Here is a 15,632-nt window from a genome sequence, read left to right on the forward strand (position 1 = left end):
AGGTCATCTCCTATCTTTTTTCCGGTTTGTTGCACCTGTTTTCTTCTGCAAAAAACATACAAAAGAGTGAGAGTATAAAAACGAGCTGTGGAGATTGACTGAATCCCACCACCTCCTCCTCGGTTTCCTCCGACTGCAGCACTCCACAATAATGTCCCCTTGCCTCCTCCTACTCCTCCTCCGGTCGGTTCCTCTCTCTCCTCTCTCGTCTGTTTAAAATGCAGCTCATGCGCATGCATGCACGCGCGTACACATTAACCCCTCCTTTCTCTTTCCAATCGGAGCTGCGACCGTGTGGCAGCTTTTCTCTCTTTCCCAACCCAACAGCAAGTCCGTCCAAACAGACGCATACTCGCACACCCTCTTTTCGTTTGCTTGTAGAATTTCTTTGAGGGTTAAGTAAGGGAAGAAAAAGTAAATTTAATCAAATAAGAGAAGAAACTGATGAGAAGCAATTGAGCTTTGAATGCACAAACATGAAGAAATACAGCCATTAGAAGTGTGCGCTTGACATAATGGATCTGTTTCAAGGTCTGAGGGTTTTTTCCAGTTTCTAAGAGCGACCCCTTCCCCCTCCCTTTGCTTCCCTCTTTTCCTCCTCTCTCTTTCTCTCTCTCTCCACATCTCTGCACTCTCCTCTGTCAGTCGTGTGGGAAGCTCAGTGAATGCGGCTGCAGACTAGCAGACTTCTGCACCTGATCCCGTTCAGCCTCTATAGGACGAGGTAATGCAAGCCTCCTCTCCTCCTCAACCATCTCCGATCTCTTTATCTGGATACAAATATTATTATTAGTATTTTTTTGTTTCAATCTAAGAGGAGAGCTTTAACAATCTTCCAATTTCCTCCTATCCGCTGTGTTTGACTGTACTCTCTGGGGGTGTGGAAGGGACGGTGAGAGCGCAGACTTTCCAGCTCCTCACTTGCACCAAAGTGGACTGAGGACTCAATGACAGCAAATCTCTTTTTGGAACATGTCTCTTCTGCCCAGGTGGTTTTTTTGTTTATGTTTTCTGCAATAGGAGCTGAACCCCATTATTAGCAATCTTTATTTCAACACCCATTATTTTCTGGTTGAAACAAGAAGCTCTTCTTAGCGAAAGAACAACATTGGATCTGTGTTGCGAGGATGGAAAATAACCCACTGCCTGACTGGAGCGCAGTAGCTGCTTTTTACCCTTTTGCGCAACTTCAGCTTGTAACGACCCAGTATTTATTATTCCATGGATCGCTGAAGGTTGCAGTACAGATCTGAAGCCAGGTGCTCAGTGCTGGAACCACCTTTCTTCCCTTTTTTGAATTAAAACAGCCTTCAAGAATGAAAGACTTATTTGGTTGCATCCACCTTGCACCCTTTTCCCTGCTTCTGGATCTGTGGACACGCTGTCAAGATCTCTAAAGGTAAAAAAAGCAAAAAGGGAAAAAAAGCTCTCTACTTCACCTCACTCTTCCTGTGCTCTTCTCACATTTTCTACTTCCTCTGTAAGCAAATGAGCCCTCTCCCATGGAGGTAGTACAACCGCCTTGGGGGCCGAATGACCAGCAGGGAGATTTTTCCAAGCAAAAGGAGCCCGTCAGCAAGAGGCGCATCGGATGAAATCAGACCCCCGCACCCTCCCTATTCACCCACCCCACTTCCTTTTCCTCCTTTGTTACTCCCCCACTGCATTCCTCCTTCTACTTTAGCTTGAATCGTGTTAAAACTGCATGGGGACATAGAGGGGCTGAAGAAACCTTGTTGCGCCCCCTTAAATCTGTCTGCGCTCTAACACTCGAGCTGGGTGGACCGTTTTGCGCACGTCTCCATCAATGCTGCCCCGCATCTCTGGAGGGAGCCGCGCTCATTGCCACCGCAGCTTTTGGTAATTTTTTTATTATTCTATGATTTAAAGATAACCCAGACCTGTAATCGGCTTAGGTCACTCCTTAAGGTTCTCATTATCTCAGTAAATTATGTCCAAAGGATGAGGGGATGGTTGAATGCATCTCAAAATTTTAGCTATGGGCACAGTCCCAGTTTTTTCTCCTTCGGCTTTGCATTGCCAAATAACCCGTGTGGTTCTGGCTTTAGATAACACTTCATACAAAATGAGAGCCGTTTGACTTTGATCATGTTGAATAAGCTGAACAGAGTCACGCTGCTGCCTTTGACATTTTTAAGGAGACACATCATGCATTAGATGTGAGGATGCGCAACATTCAACATGTTTAAGTAATCAATGTGGTTTTAGTTAACCAATAAAAAGTCAAAACATTCTGTGAATGCCAGAGCTACATAGACTGTTATGAAAAAATGCAATGCAAAAATATGTGAATCAGTATACTGCAATGTTTTTTTTTTTTTTCTGAAATATAAAGAAACTGTCTTCATAATGAATAAGATGCTGGTATTGTGTTATAATGAGTCTCAAATATGCACTTTAAAGGTTTGTGAGTTTTTGTGAGTGTGTGTATACATGTAGTTTCTACACATATCTATGCCTGAGTGACTGAATGTTTTTGCATGCCTTTCTCTTTTTCTCTGTTTCCAAAGGTTAGTAAATGGTTTACTGGGAAAGGTTTTCTAACCGGCGAGATGCTGCTCATACCCCTGCTGACAGCCTTTTTCTCCTCCATCTCGGGCTCCCTCACCTCATCCCTTTCCTCCATGTCAGATGGACCTCCGATGATGGACCCGACCGCCTCGGATCTGATGGCCGAGACCTGCAGCGCCTGCTCTTGCATGTCGGTGGAGAATGTGCTGTATGTCAACTGCGAGAAAATCCCAGTCTATCGCCCCACGCAGCTCATCCCACCAGCTTCTTACCTGTACCACATGAACTTCCAGAACAATTTTCTTATCATACTGTACCCAAACTCGTTCCTAAACTTCACCCATGCTGTATCACTGCAGCTGGGGAACAATAAATTGCAGAACATTGAAGGCGGAGCGTTCATGGGGATGAGCGCGCTGAAGCAGCTGCACCTTAACAATAATGAGTTGAAGGTGCTACGTGCTGACACTTTCCAAGGCATTGAAAACCTGGAATACCTTCAGGCTGACTACAACGTAATAAAATATATTGAAAAGGGAGCATTTAACAAACTGCACAAACTCAAAGTGCTGATTCTGAATGATAATCTCATACAATCCCTTCCTGAGAACATTTTCCGCTTTGCCTCTCTCACACATTTGGATATAAGAGGAAACAGGATTCAGAACCTTCCATATTTAGGGGTCCTTGAGCATATCGGCCGCATTGTAGAGCTGCAGCTGGACGACAACCCCTGGAATTGTACCTGTGATTTAGCACCTCTGAAGGCATGGCTTGAAAATATGCCCTACAATATTTTTATTGGTGAGGCCATATGTGAAACACCAAGTGACTTATATGGAAGGCTCCTGAAAGAAACCAACAGACAGGAGCTTTGTCCCATGGGAACAGGAAGTGAATTTGATATTAGGATGCCACCTGCACTGCCTGAAAATGGGCAGGAGTCTTTCATAGTAACATCAACCACAGTGGCTCCTGCTGACACAAGGTCCCCAAAAACCCCCGACCCGTCTAAGTTTTTTGGAAATGGTATTGTGGCTGGTTTACCCCCTTTAGGAAAAAACAGACAGATTGTTTCCTTTCAGACTCCCCCAATGTCGTGTCCACTCCCATGCAGCTGTAAAGCTCAACCCTCTGACTTTGGCATTAGTGTAAGCTGTCAGGAAAGGAGTATAAGAAATCTTGCAGAGCTTGCCTCCAAACCCCCAAATGCCAAGAAGCTTCATCTAAGTGGGAATTACATCCTTGATATCAGTCCAACTGATTTTCAAGGCTTTGAGGGCTTAGATTTGCTTCATCTTGGCAGTAATCAAATTGCAGTGGTACAAAAAGGTGTGTTTGCTAACCTTACTAATCTGAGGAGGCTGTATCTGAATGGAAACCAACTTGAACAGTTACACCCAGATATGTTTTTGGGCCTCACAAACCTCCAGTACCTTTATTTGGAATACAATGCCATCAAAGAGATCCTTGCAAGCACATTTGATTCAATGCCTAATCTACAACTCCTGTATCTCAACAACAATGTTCTTCGAAGTCTCCCAGCTTACATTTTTGCTGGTGTCCCTCTAGCCAGACTCAATCTCAAAAACAACCATTTCATGACACTACCAGTGAGTGGTGTCTTGGACCAGCTGCGGTCACTGACCCAGATAGATCTAGAGGGGAACCCGTGGGAGTGCTCCTGCGATCTGGTCGCACTCAAGCTTTGGCTGCAGAAGCTAAGTGATGGAGTGGCTGCTAAAGAGGTGAAATGTGCCTCACCTGTGCAGTTTGCCAATATTGAGCTGCGCCTAATAAAAAATGAGATTCTCTGTCCTAGGCTTGCAAGGCCTCCACTTATCATTACTAGCGCCACCCCAATTTTGACCTCAGTTTCACCTGCAGGAGTCGGCAAGGCACCTCCAGGAGGGCCTGTGCCTCTTTCTATTATGATCCTCAGCATACTTGTGGTGCTTATCCTAACTGTGTTTGTGGCCTTCTGCCTTCTAGTATTTGTCCTGAGGCGGAATAAAAAACCTGTGGGCAGGCAGGAGGGGCTGGGGAACCAGGAATGTGGCTCGTTGTCTCTACAGATTCGTCGCCATGGCCACAAATCTGGCAAAAAAGGGTCCATCCCAGGGGATGACTTGGGAGGTGAAACGTTCATTCCCCAGACCATTGAGCACATTGGCAAGAGCCACACCTGCGGCATTGGACGCTCCTCAGACATGGATGCCGGCTTCAAGTTTGCTGACTCACAAAGACAGAAGATCATCCTCCGAAACTGTCCTGACAAGGACAAGGACCTGCTCTCCACCTTGGAGCGCAACAAACGCCTCAGCACCATTGATGAACTTGAGGAGTTTCTCCCTAACCGAGAGCCTAGCCTATTCATCCACAACTTCTTGGACAGCAAAAGAGATTTTAACAGTATAGGGATGGGCGGGTATGAAATCCGCTATCCTGAAAAAACACTGGATAAAAAGATGAAGAAATCATCGCTGATAGGTGGGAACCACAGTAAGATCGTGGTGGAGCAGAGGAAAAGTGAGTATTATGAGTTGAAAGCCAAGCTCCAAGGGACGCCTGATTACCTGCAGGTGCTCGAGGAGCAGACTGCCCTGAGTAAAATGTAGGGACTGTTGTGTTCGATGGTCAGAATTGATTACTGACACATAAAGACAGGCAAACTCTTTTATCTGTGTTCTCTTAAAGCCTCACACACATGCACACTATTCAGACCCTCTCATCTCTGGCTTTCTGTCTTCAGCACTGCATCTATACATTCACACTCACACACATACACATACACACACACACACACATACACACACACATACAGACACACACAAAGAACAAAAAAGTGCCTTCTGGAAATCCTTAATGACCAATGCAGAGATAGACAAAATGGCTCCACACTACAAAGCTATTATTAGAATCAGCACGGATGTATTTCAGATTAAGAGACCTTTTGGATTATTCATGCCACTACCTGTATGAATCCCGCAAACATACCACAGGATGCTAAAAAAAAGAAATCAACTTTACAGTTGTAGTATTTTTGCTGCTATTGAATGGATACTTATTTTTTGTTCTCTTTTTATTCTTTTCCTCCTTTTGTTGTTTCAACCAAATCAAAGGGTCTTGAAAACAGTGCTTGAGAAAATACCTCGCTGCCATCAGGCCGTGTTTAACAAAAGGAAAAAGAAGGGGGAGCATCGGGTGTTGATCGTATGTTCTGGAGAGAATCAACAATTGTTGATTTTGGAGTGGGGTTTTGAACAACTAGTGACATTTTGATGCTACTTTTTTTTCAATTCTTTTTTGTTTAAATTGTGAGGGTGTCCACATCTGGGTATCCTCTCTGAAGTCAACAGCAAACTCTCTGCCATCTTTTCGGGATTACCGTACCAGCAGCAGTACACCTGCTCTTTGCTGGGAGGATAAACGGCTCCTGTTTTGCATTAATGGCAATTGACGGCACTGTAAAACTCTTTTTTGGGATTTAATGACTTACTTTCTTGTGTGAAGAGCCATGTTAAATATAGTGTCTTCTGAATGGAGTTGTGTTTCTCTTTGAAGTTGCTACTTACAGTAAACGTATGTTTTTCTTTTTTTTTTGGGTGAAATCAAATGGCACATACACTGTCAGAGACAATATTTCTTGAAAAAAAAAGAAAAATAAACCCGAAGGAAAAAAAAAAGTTACAAAGCTGCTTGCCATGTAAGCGTAATCTGGAATTTATTTTGTAAGTCTTACATTGTTTGTATCTGTGGGACTGATTTGTAAATTACAAGGACAGACTAACATCTACACAGGAATACACACTGATACTGTGCGACCGGAGCATCTTCGAGAGACTATGAGTCAGAGTGTTAAAACCAACCCATAATATATTTCAATCAGTGATCCTGCACTCCTCGCCAGCTCTCAATTCTTAGTTAAAAGAATTAACAACATAGTTAATTTATTTTTCTATGCAGGATTATTTAAGAAGTATTGATATTATTTAAAAAGGAGCAAGAATATGAGCGGAGAGGACTTGACAAAATGTTTCAGTTACTTTAGGCCACATGGACTGAGTTGTTCTAAGTGGGTCTTTGATTCTCTCCATTTTGCTGAGCAGCTTGAACCTGCAGACAAAAAGAGTGAAATGCAAAATCTTTAGCATTCCTTTTCATCGATCACAAGACTAAGTCTGATGGTCTGTAAAACTTCTTCTATCTCCCACAGTATGCTATGAAAAAAAGAGTTTATTTTCATTATTATGCAACCGAAATAAATGTGCATTAAACGTGATGTGCTTCTGGCATTGTTGGGCTTGGGAGAGGAGGCGTTCTGAGGCAACAGATAAGGCAGCAAACAAATCAAGGCTCTAAATTATTAGACTTGCACAGAATCGTATCGTAAAACAACATGTGCAATATAAGTAAATAAAATGCTCAGACATGATGGCTTCAAATAATTTTATTTAGTTTGGGGTTATGTTGTCAGGACAAGTTCAGTTTTGAAATTCTTTTATCAGCTTACCTCTATTTGGTCCTTATTTAAAAAGCATTGTTAAGTTAAAGAGTGTTTTTGACATTACAAATGAGTAGAATGTATCATGAAAAGTATAATAAATACAATTTTCTATTGGTCAGAAATCTCCTGTATATTGGTTCATTTTCTCTTGTATAATCATGTTGAAATCAAGGTATTAAAATGAGCACCTATTTGCACTGTGTCCCCCTTTTTTCTCCAAGTTAAAATCCTCTTTACCGTTCTATGGTGCTTGACTTTGACATCTTTTCAACCTGTTGTAGTTTTTAGTGCAGCGTCAGACTCAGTTCAGCTAAGTGACAGAATGCTGTGCTTACTTTGGTGTGTGCAAATACTAGCTGCCCATCAAGCTTAACGTAATATGAGGCTGTTAAAAGAAAATGGCTGTTCAGAATAATGTGCTGCTGCTGGTTACATTTGGAGCATTTTTGAAAAAGTTTATCTTGGAGAATTTGAAATATGTGTGATTTTAATTTTATGAAAATGCTCTTCAGCTTATTGTTCAGATTTTTTAAATCCTGTTCAGGGAATTTAATAAAAATAATATTTATTGTAACTGTAGTGGAAAGATGTCATAACTCCAAGTGAGTGTCAATAACTCAATAAATCCTCAGAGTCAGACGAACCCTCAATTGAGAATAACTTGATTTAAATACTGTATATTGCTGTTTTCTGAGCCAAACAAGTCCAATTCCCTAAACATTACAGTTAGCTGAGGCTACCAGTTGAGTCAGTCCTTGTTAGCTTTGTCTTGCCCCCCCTCCATGCAGAACAAACACTGCGTCAGGTTGTTATTTGTGTAACAACATCAGAAGTGCTAAGTGTGATTTTTCTGTGATTTTCCAGGCTTTGTACTTCTAAGAAACTTATCCCAGCTTGCTCAAGACCAAGTGACTAGGCAAAATGACGCAGCTGCCGTATCTACTGATGTAACGTAAGCATAGTAAAATAGAAAGTTTAGGGCTGAGAAAACTGTGACAAAACTAAAGGTCTCTTGTGAAAGTGATGCTGAATAATATCCCCTAAAATGCTATGATACGTGTTTTCAGTTTGGGTCGTTTTAAGTAGCTAAAAACAGCAGTCGTTGTGGCTAGCTGTTGGCCTTTTTTAACATTAGCACAACCTCACTGTGACATGGAATCAGTCTACTTCAGCTAAGGGAACTATTACCAATAGTTAAAGGAACCACTTAAAAGTATTTGAGCTATCCATGTGAAGCGTTTTAATGTGAAAACTTTAGCAGCAGCCAAATAAGCTCTTATCTACACTTTGTACCATCAGAGATTAGATTTTCGTGGAGGCTGAAGCTAACAGGTTGGTTCAGCAGGGCCAAAAACAAAGTCGTTTTTTGTTAATGTTTGTATAGCTGACACGTTTCCTTTTAACTTTGTGGTTATTTAAAGTGAACGCTGCATGGCTCAGCAGTCCGAATCATTATCTCTACCATGTTAACCGTATCCAGTCAGAGAATCTACTTGCTAAGAAAGCAATGCAGCACACAAACTAAAAAATGTTAAAACAGTTAGATTGAACTCTTTTTTTATCAGAAAAAATACAGGTCCTCTGTCTGGATGTACTTAGCATGTACTGTTTTGCTGTAGATGTTCCAGGTGCTTGTCATTGTGCCCCTTCTCTATTTTGCATATTTGCAGTGTTTGACCCTTTTGTATCCAAGCTGTTTTGGGCACAGAATTGAGCCATGGAAAGCTTTCTACCCATTTATGCATCAGTTTGTATCCACTAAGGTGATGTTTCATTCTTGCAATGACAACTGAGGATATATATATATATATATATATATATATATATATATATATACAGTAAAGACCAAAGGTTTGGACACACCTTCTCATTCAAAGAGTTTTCTTTATTTTCATGACTATGAATATTGTAGCTTCACGCTGAAGGCATCAAAACTATGAATTGACACATGTGGAATTATTTACTGAACAAAAAAAGTGTGAAACAACTGAAAATATGTCTTATATTCTAGGTTCTTCAAAGTAGTCACCTTTTGCTTTGATTACTGCTCCGCACACTCTTGGCATTCTGTTGATGAGCTTCAAGAGGTAGTCACCTGAAATGGTTTTCCAACAGTCTTGAAGGAGTTCCCAAAGATGCTTAGCACTTGTTGGCCCTTTGGCCTTCACTCTGCGGTCCAGTTCACCCCAAACCATCTCGATTGGGTTCAGGTCCAGTGACTGTGGAGGCCAGGTCATCTGGCGCAGCAACCCATCACTCTCCTTCTTGGTCAAATAGCCCTTACACAGCCTGGAGGTGTGTTTGGGGTCATTGTCCTGTTGAAAAATAAATGATGGTCCAACTAAACGCAAACCGGATGGAAGAGCATGCTCCTACAATATGCTGTGGTAGACATGGTGGTTCAGTAGGCCTTCAATTTTGAATAAATCCCCAACAGTGTCACCAGCAAAGCACCCCACACCATCGCACCTCCTCCTCCATGCTTCACAGTGGGAACCAGGCATGTAGAGTCCATCTGTTCACCTCTTCTGCGCTGCACAAAGACACGGTGGTTGGAACCAAAGATCTCCAACTGGACTCATCAGACCAAAGCACCAGATTTCCACTGGTCTAATGTCCATTCCTTGTGTTCTTTAGCCCAAACAAGTCTCTTCTGCTTGTTGCCTTGTCCTCAGCAGTGGTTTCCTAGCAGCTATTTTACTATGAAGGCCTGATTCACACAGTCTCCTCTTAACAGTTGTTCTAGAGATGTGTCTGCTGCTAGAACTCTGTGTGGCATTGACGTGTTTTCTAATCTGAGCTGCTGTTAACCTGCAGTTTCTGAGGCTGGTGACTCGGATGAACTTATCGTCCGCAGCAGAGGTGACTCTTGGTCTTCCTTTCCTGGGGCGGTCCTCATGTGAGCCAGTTTCTTTGTAGCGCTTGATGGTTTTTGCGACTGCACTGGGGACACTTTCAAAGTTTTCCCAATTGTTCGGGACTGACTGACCTTCATTTCTTAAAGTAATGATGGCCACTCGTTTTTCTTTACTTAGCTGCTTTTTTCTTGCCATAATACAAATTCTAACAGTCTATTCAGTAGGACTATCAGCTGTGTACTTTATCCACCCCCTGCATAACACAACTGATGGTCCCAACCCCATTTATAAGGTTTGAAATCTCACTTATTAAACCTGACAAGGCACACTTGTGAAGTGAAAACCATTTCAGGTAACTACCTCTTGAAGCTCATCAACAGAATGCTAAGAATGTGTGTAGCAGTATATATATATATATATATATAGTTTACAGTAAGGAAATGCTGCATGACTCCAATAAATAATGTCTTGCTGCAAGAGGGCGCTCAGAGTTTTAGTTTGGTTTGCAGGGATCAGAATTAAAATGAAGGTAAATAGGCAGTAAGAAAAAGTCTTTAGAAAATAATATGCAATTAAAAGAAATTGTGGGTTAGATTTAAACATTATTATATGTATTTATATTTATAATTCATACAAATACTTAACTATAAAAAAAAATAAACATGCAATAATTAGGTACATTGCTACAAAACTGTGTATTTACGTATGAAATATGACACGGAAGAAGGAAACAATCAAAGTGCAATGCATGTGTACAAAAAAAGACACTAAATAGGCAAAGAAGTAAATTGACCCGAGCCGTAATAGATCGATTAATTAATCTATTCAAATAATGTCACATTTCATAAATTGTAAGTAACTCTGCAATGCAAATGGTAACGGTCAGTTACCATTTGCAGTCAGGTCTTTATAGGATTCGTGCGAAAGATGTTGCTGTTTTTAGATGGTAGAAATCTACCTTGTTCTCAATCCTACTAGAGATGGCATTTGGCTTTGTCCTCCGGTGAAAATTAATCTGCTTCTATACAAAGTGAAGACATTGAAATGGGTCTGGGTAAGATGCTGACAACTCACAACCTTCCAACAAAACACCATCTCCAAAACCATACAGATGTTAAAAAATGCAGTGCAGTATGCAACTTTTGCCTGTTTGTTTTTGGACGACTTTAGATTTCAACCTTTTTAACAAAAAATTAAAAAATACTAATTTCTTCTTCTTTCTTTCATTTTGGAACCGTATTTTTCCTTCCACACCAGCTTTTCTTGTCAACCGCTGCAGCACCATCTGTTTATAGGCACTTCTATCAAACTTTCATGCCTTTTTAGGGTTAAAAATTCCTTTTTCTCTCTCTCTGTGGTAATCCAACCTTTTGGGCTTGTGAAAGACCCAGTAGCAGAAAGTATGACTCATCCCACACGCCAGAGAATTGTCCTCATTAATAATTAATACCCTTGGCAGTTATGAACTAAAAAAGGCATGTGGGGAGTTGGGTGAGTGAATCTGATACGTCCACCCTTTCCAAACTTTGGTCTAATTTTTTTCCTCCCCTTCTGTCAAATTCTTGTTCACACTGCACTGTCAGAGAGCAGATAAATCACCCAGAAATGGCCCAAAAAAAGGCAGAGAATTTGGCTTGCATTATCAGTCCAGCATTTTACCGCAGTGACTTAGCTTCTGTGCGCGGCCACTTCTAAGATCAAGGGTGACTTAGGGGAACTTGAGAGCAGAGAAGTCATTTTCTTCTTCATTTAACTCATTAGACAAAAGTAAAAACAAGAAACATGTTTAAAAGGTTGCATGTTTTTTTGTTTGTTACTCTCTCTTTTCTTTGCCCTTATCCATGCCACCTGCTGCAAATGCAGTTATATAACCTTGTTCTGAATGCTAAGTGTAAAAATCTGCCTGAGACTGCCCAGAACATATTAATATTCCTATTGTGCCTTGTCAATGGCATCATGACTGATTTCTAGGAATATAAATGAGGAGGAACTCATGGAGCACTGCTAGAAGTGGCCTTTTTTCTTACAAGTAGTATAGAATCGGCCACAAGGGGCGCTGTGCACTTGGGAGCCAGAAGAGAGTGCAGCTGAGCTGAGCTAAAGAGCAGCTTCAGCTGCAAAGCCTAAAGGAGGAATGGAAATTTGTATAGTTTTGATGACTTTGTCTCTTTTTAGGCAGTTTTAATGATTTTTTTTATTTTTATTATTGATAAAGCTTCTTTTCATTTCCAGATACTAATGGTAAACAGGTGCATATAGTTAATTACTGTTTTCACATAAAACCCTAAAGAAAAATAGCAGGTGGTGTTTTTCCTCCAAACATGTTTGTCTTTTTTCATATTTGCACTGACATTTCAGATTTCTCTTATTAAACGTAGGCAAAATGTTTACTAATAATGATAGTATGCAGAGTTCCCACAATTTTCCTTTCAAAATTCCATACTTTTACACTCAAATTTCTAGAGGTTTTTTTTTTTTTTTTTTTTTTTTACCATCAGTCTTTGGAACATTTTGGGCATGCGAGTATAGAACACTGACCTTAGCTGATGTATGTTCTACAAATCATTTCCGACTCAGCTATGCGGTTAAAGGATATTTTTCAGTTTTTTCGGCATCTGCACCAAATTAGATACGCTTTGTGTCATAATCTATAACATGGACCTGTCAAATTAGAATGGGATCATGCTACACTAGTCCAGTTTAAAACCCTGACCTAAACAGACCTGGAGGCCCAAAAATCAGTGAAATGCTGATTTTCTTCTATACTGACTGCATTCATCTATGGGTTTTCTGTGACTAAATCAAACATCACAAATCATTTAAGACTTTGAACAACACTGTTTAAGGGGGCAGACATGATAAAAAACATCATGTAAATATAAATCAAGATAAAAAGCCTTCAACCTTTCAGTAATATTTGATTTTATGTTTAAGATCAGGGTTGCCCCAGCACACAGGCCATTTCCAACCCTGTGCTGCCTGGGACTCTAGTTGGAAATTAGGAAGTTGTATTCCTGCCTTTCAAAAAGGCTAATGTTCCTGTCCCTTTTTATGATTTGAATCTACACGGATTTATAGATCCCTTTTCTACAAAAAATCAGACTACTTTGTCTGTTTTACTAAAACACTATATACAACACAAACACTTTAGCTCACTGTTGAAAAGATAGAAATAATAATTCACAGTAAAATTATACTGGGGTTTTAATAATAATAAAAAAATAATCCAACTGTGATATCTGTGACTATTTTCAACTTGATGAAAGTAGTCAAAAAGTTAGGACACCCCTTGGTTGTCTTTAATATGCCTGGAAACTATCATAAAGAGGTGTTGAAATGAACTGATTGCCTCATTGGGTAACATTTCCTTAAATAAATGAAACATAATGAGAAAAGAAGAAAAAAGTCTAATCATTGAATGTCTCAACATTGCATGGAGTTTATTTCTGATTTGGTCATTTTACGATTTACTTACTGTGTTTGTTTTGGACATTTTTGTTTCTAAGATAAACAATTTTCTCACTTTTTTCCCTTTACTTGAAAAAGTTCGAATAAAACTTTGCAATGACTGAAATAACTAGTGTTAAAATCTTTCTGCTGCTATAAAAATGTGCCCAGTGTAAACATATTGTCTGCGCTCCTACATGTTCTAAGCATGTTTGTAGTCACATGGATAATACTTTCATATTGGTTGAAAACAATTACAAATTTGACATTTTTGTTGACGTTCTCTAATCCATTCCGTTACACTTCTAGTATGACATGGCTGGATAATTAACCACTCTTCACAACAGAAATCATAGTGCTCATATAAATTAATTAGTTCCCATCAGGGAAATGGCTTTAAGCATAGTTCATACATTTTTAGGTTTTAAGTTGGGGCATTTCTAAAATGTTATGTTATCCTGTTTTATGAGCCCGAGAGGTTGTTTTTAAATCCTGCTGCAATTTAACTAATTTTTTGCTCCCTGATGACATGCTGATGAAGTATTTTATTTAGAGCATCAAAATGTGACCCCTTCTCTTTTCCAATGGTTATAATCAGTCTGACTGAGAGAGGTATCCCAATCCTTGTGATTTTTAGTATAACAATGGCCACCAGTGGGCTCTACATGGACAGACTTTATCAGTGTATTATTTTACTTAGCACCCCTACACATAGTCCATTCTAAAATGGCCACACTCTAAAACTCAGTAGTTTAATCAAACCTCCCCAACAACCCTATACCATTCCAAACCCTTTGTGAAGTGCCATGAGAAGACATGTGTTGTGAATTGGCGCTATATAAATAAAACTGAATTTAATTGAAAAGGTTTAATCCAGCGTGCAATTAGTTTGGACATGACCAAAGTCATTTATGAATGGGGTATGAGACGTAATTTGTAAACTCAATTTTTTCCATCAAATGTTTAAATTATTTGGGGATATTTGTGGAAATGTTTCTAGTTACCAACTGGGCATTTTTACAAATTTGCTCTGAAAATTTGCTGGTTGAATTTCTGCTTGAAGTTAATTTTCCTTTTCATATGTGGCATTGTGTTTTCAGTTGTTGTAAGAACAATAAGTTAAAGGTGGCTTATAAACCCTATATAGACTCTAAGCATAGACTGTTCAATTAGGTTGTATACCAGAACTTTATCTTTTCAATCATCATGTTTGGTAAAAAAAACAAAAAAGTCCAATAAATAGCAAAGTATAACTGCTTTACTGAGGCCAATCCCTGCATTCAGTAGATTAAATTATTTAAGCCTTGCGCTGGCCTGAAGTAGATATGATTTAACATGATCAGGTGTTTTTTTAAGCCTGCAATGGTGTTAAATTCAATTTCTGAGAGGTCAGACAGAGCTTTTTGGAAATCCAAATACACGTTTTACTCTCCTCCAAATTCTTAATGCAGTTCTTGTTTGTCTGCTTGATAGATTTTTTTTCCTAGATATGGGAACTTGAGAAACGGCAGAGCATGAAGCGGGATTGGACACAAACTGTTTTCTATATTGTTCCAACAAGCTAACTTTATTAATGGGCATTTTAAAACAGCACAACTGACCAGAGTGCTGAACAGATATCATATTTAAGCCTTGAAACAAAAACACAAGCAGAAAATGTTTCATAAAACAACTCAAACAAATAAAATGAGCTCTCATGCTGGGTCCAGTGCCTGGACGTGCAGGCAAGAGCTGGACAGCAGCATGTTAAAGGAAAGCTTCTTCTTTATTCCAAGGTCTTTTACAAAACGTAGCAAAAACGTAGCATAGTTGAAATCCTTAACAATTCCGAAAAACAAAGCAAGACGTAGCAAAAATCCCTGCAGGTGTACAAAGGTGCTAAGCCAAAAACTAACAAGAAGTCACTCTGCAGGAGCGAAGCATAAACAAAACCTAGACGTGGAAGGGAACGGGGTAGTAACGGAAGAAACCAGCAAAGAACAATCAAAACCAGAGAGCTTATAAATGGAGGGGAGTGAGGTATGAAACAATGAGAAACAGAGGCAGGTAATCAGAGGAGAATGGAAAACACGTGTGAACCAGGCTGCAGAGAACTGAGGGAATATGAATGGTATGAGAGAAGCTAGGCAATAACATAACCAAAGGAACCTGACTACAAAAACAAAACAATAAACAACAAAACTCAGGGAAACAGAACTAAGCAAAACTATGGACAAAGATAATAAACCAAAAGAAACATAAGAACCTAGAATAATGATTAACTAAAGTAAACAGAGAAACTAGAATAT

General features: G+C 39.8%; 1 protein-coding gene across 3 annotated transcripts; it reads left to right on the plus strand.

Annotated features, from left to right (window-relative positions):
* Positions 1 to 657: 657 nt before the first annotated feature.
* Positions 658 to 7,236, plus strand: slitrk4 (SLIT and NTRK-like family, member 4). Of its 3 annotated transcripts, XM_047354618.1 has the most exons (3): positions 658 to 1,860; positions 2,532 to 5,061; positions 5,655 to 7,236. In XM_047354618.1, the coding sequence occupies exons 2-3, from the start codon at positions 2,574 to 2,576 to the stop codon at positions 5,660 to 5,662; spliced, it is 2,496 nt and encodes an 831-aa protein (XP_047210574.1). In that variant the 5' UTR covers positions 658 to 1,860; positions 2,532 to 2,573; the 3' UTR covers positions 5,663 to 7,236. The 3 variants fall into 3 exon arrangements, with proteins under 3 accessions (XP_047210574.1, XP_047210572.1, XP_047210573.1); XM_047354616.1 differs by having other exon boundaries at positions 2,532 to 7,236; XM_047354617.1 differs by having other exon boundaries at positions 658 to 1,399; positions 2,532 to 7,236.
* Positions 7,237 to 15,632: the final 8,396 nt, after the last annotated feature.

Source organism: Girardinichthys multiradiatus, chromosome 23 (assembly GCF_021462225.1).
Source record: "Girardinichthys multiradiatus isolate DD_20200921_A chromosome 23, DD_fGirMul_XY1, whole genome shotgun sequence".
Classification (NCBI taxonomy): domain Eukaryota; kingdom Metazoa; phylum Chordata; class Actinopteri; order Cyprinodontiformes; family Goodeidae; genus Girardinichthys; species Girardinichthys multiradiatus.

What these genes read in the sequence shown, in the direction of transcription:
- slitrk4 (XM_047354616.1), top strand. Translation starts at nt 2,574, where the DNA reads ATGCTGCTCATACCCCTGCTGACAGCCTTTTTCTCCTCCATCTCGGGC.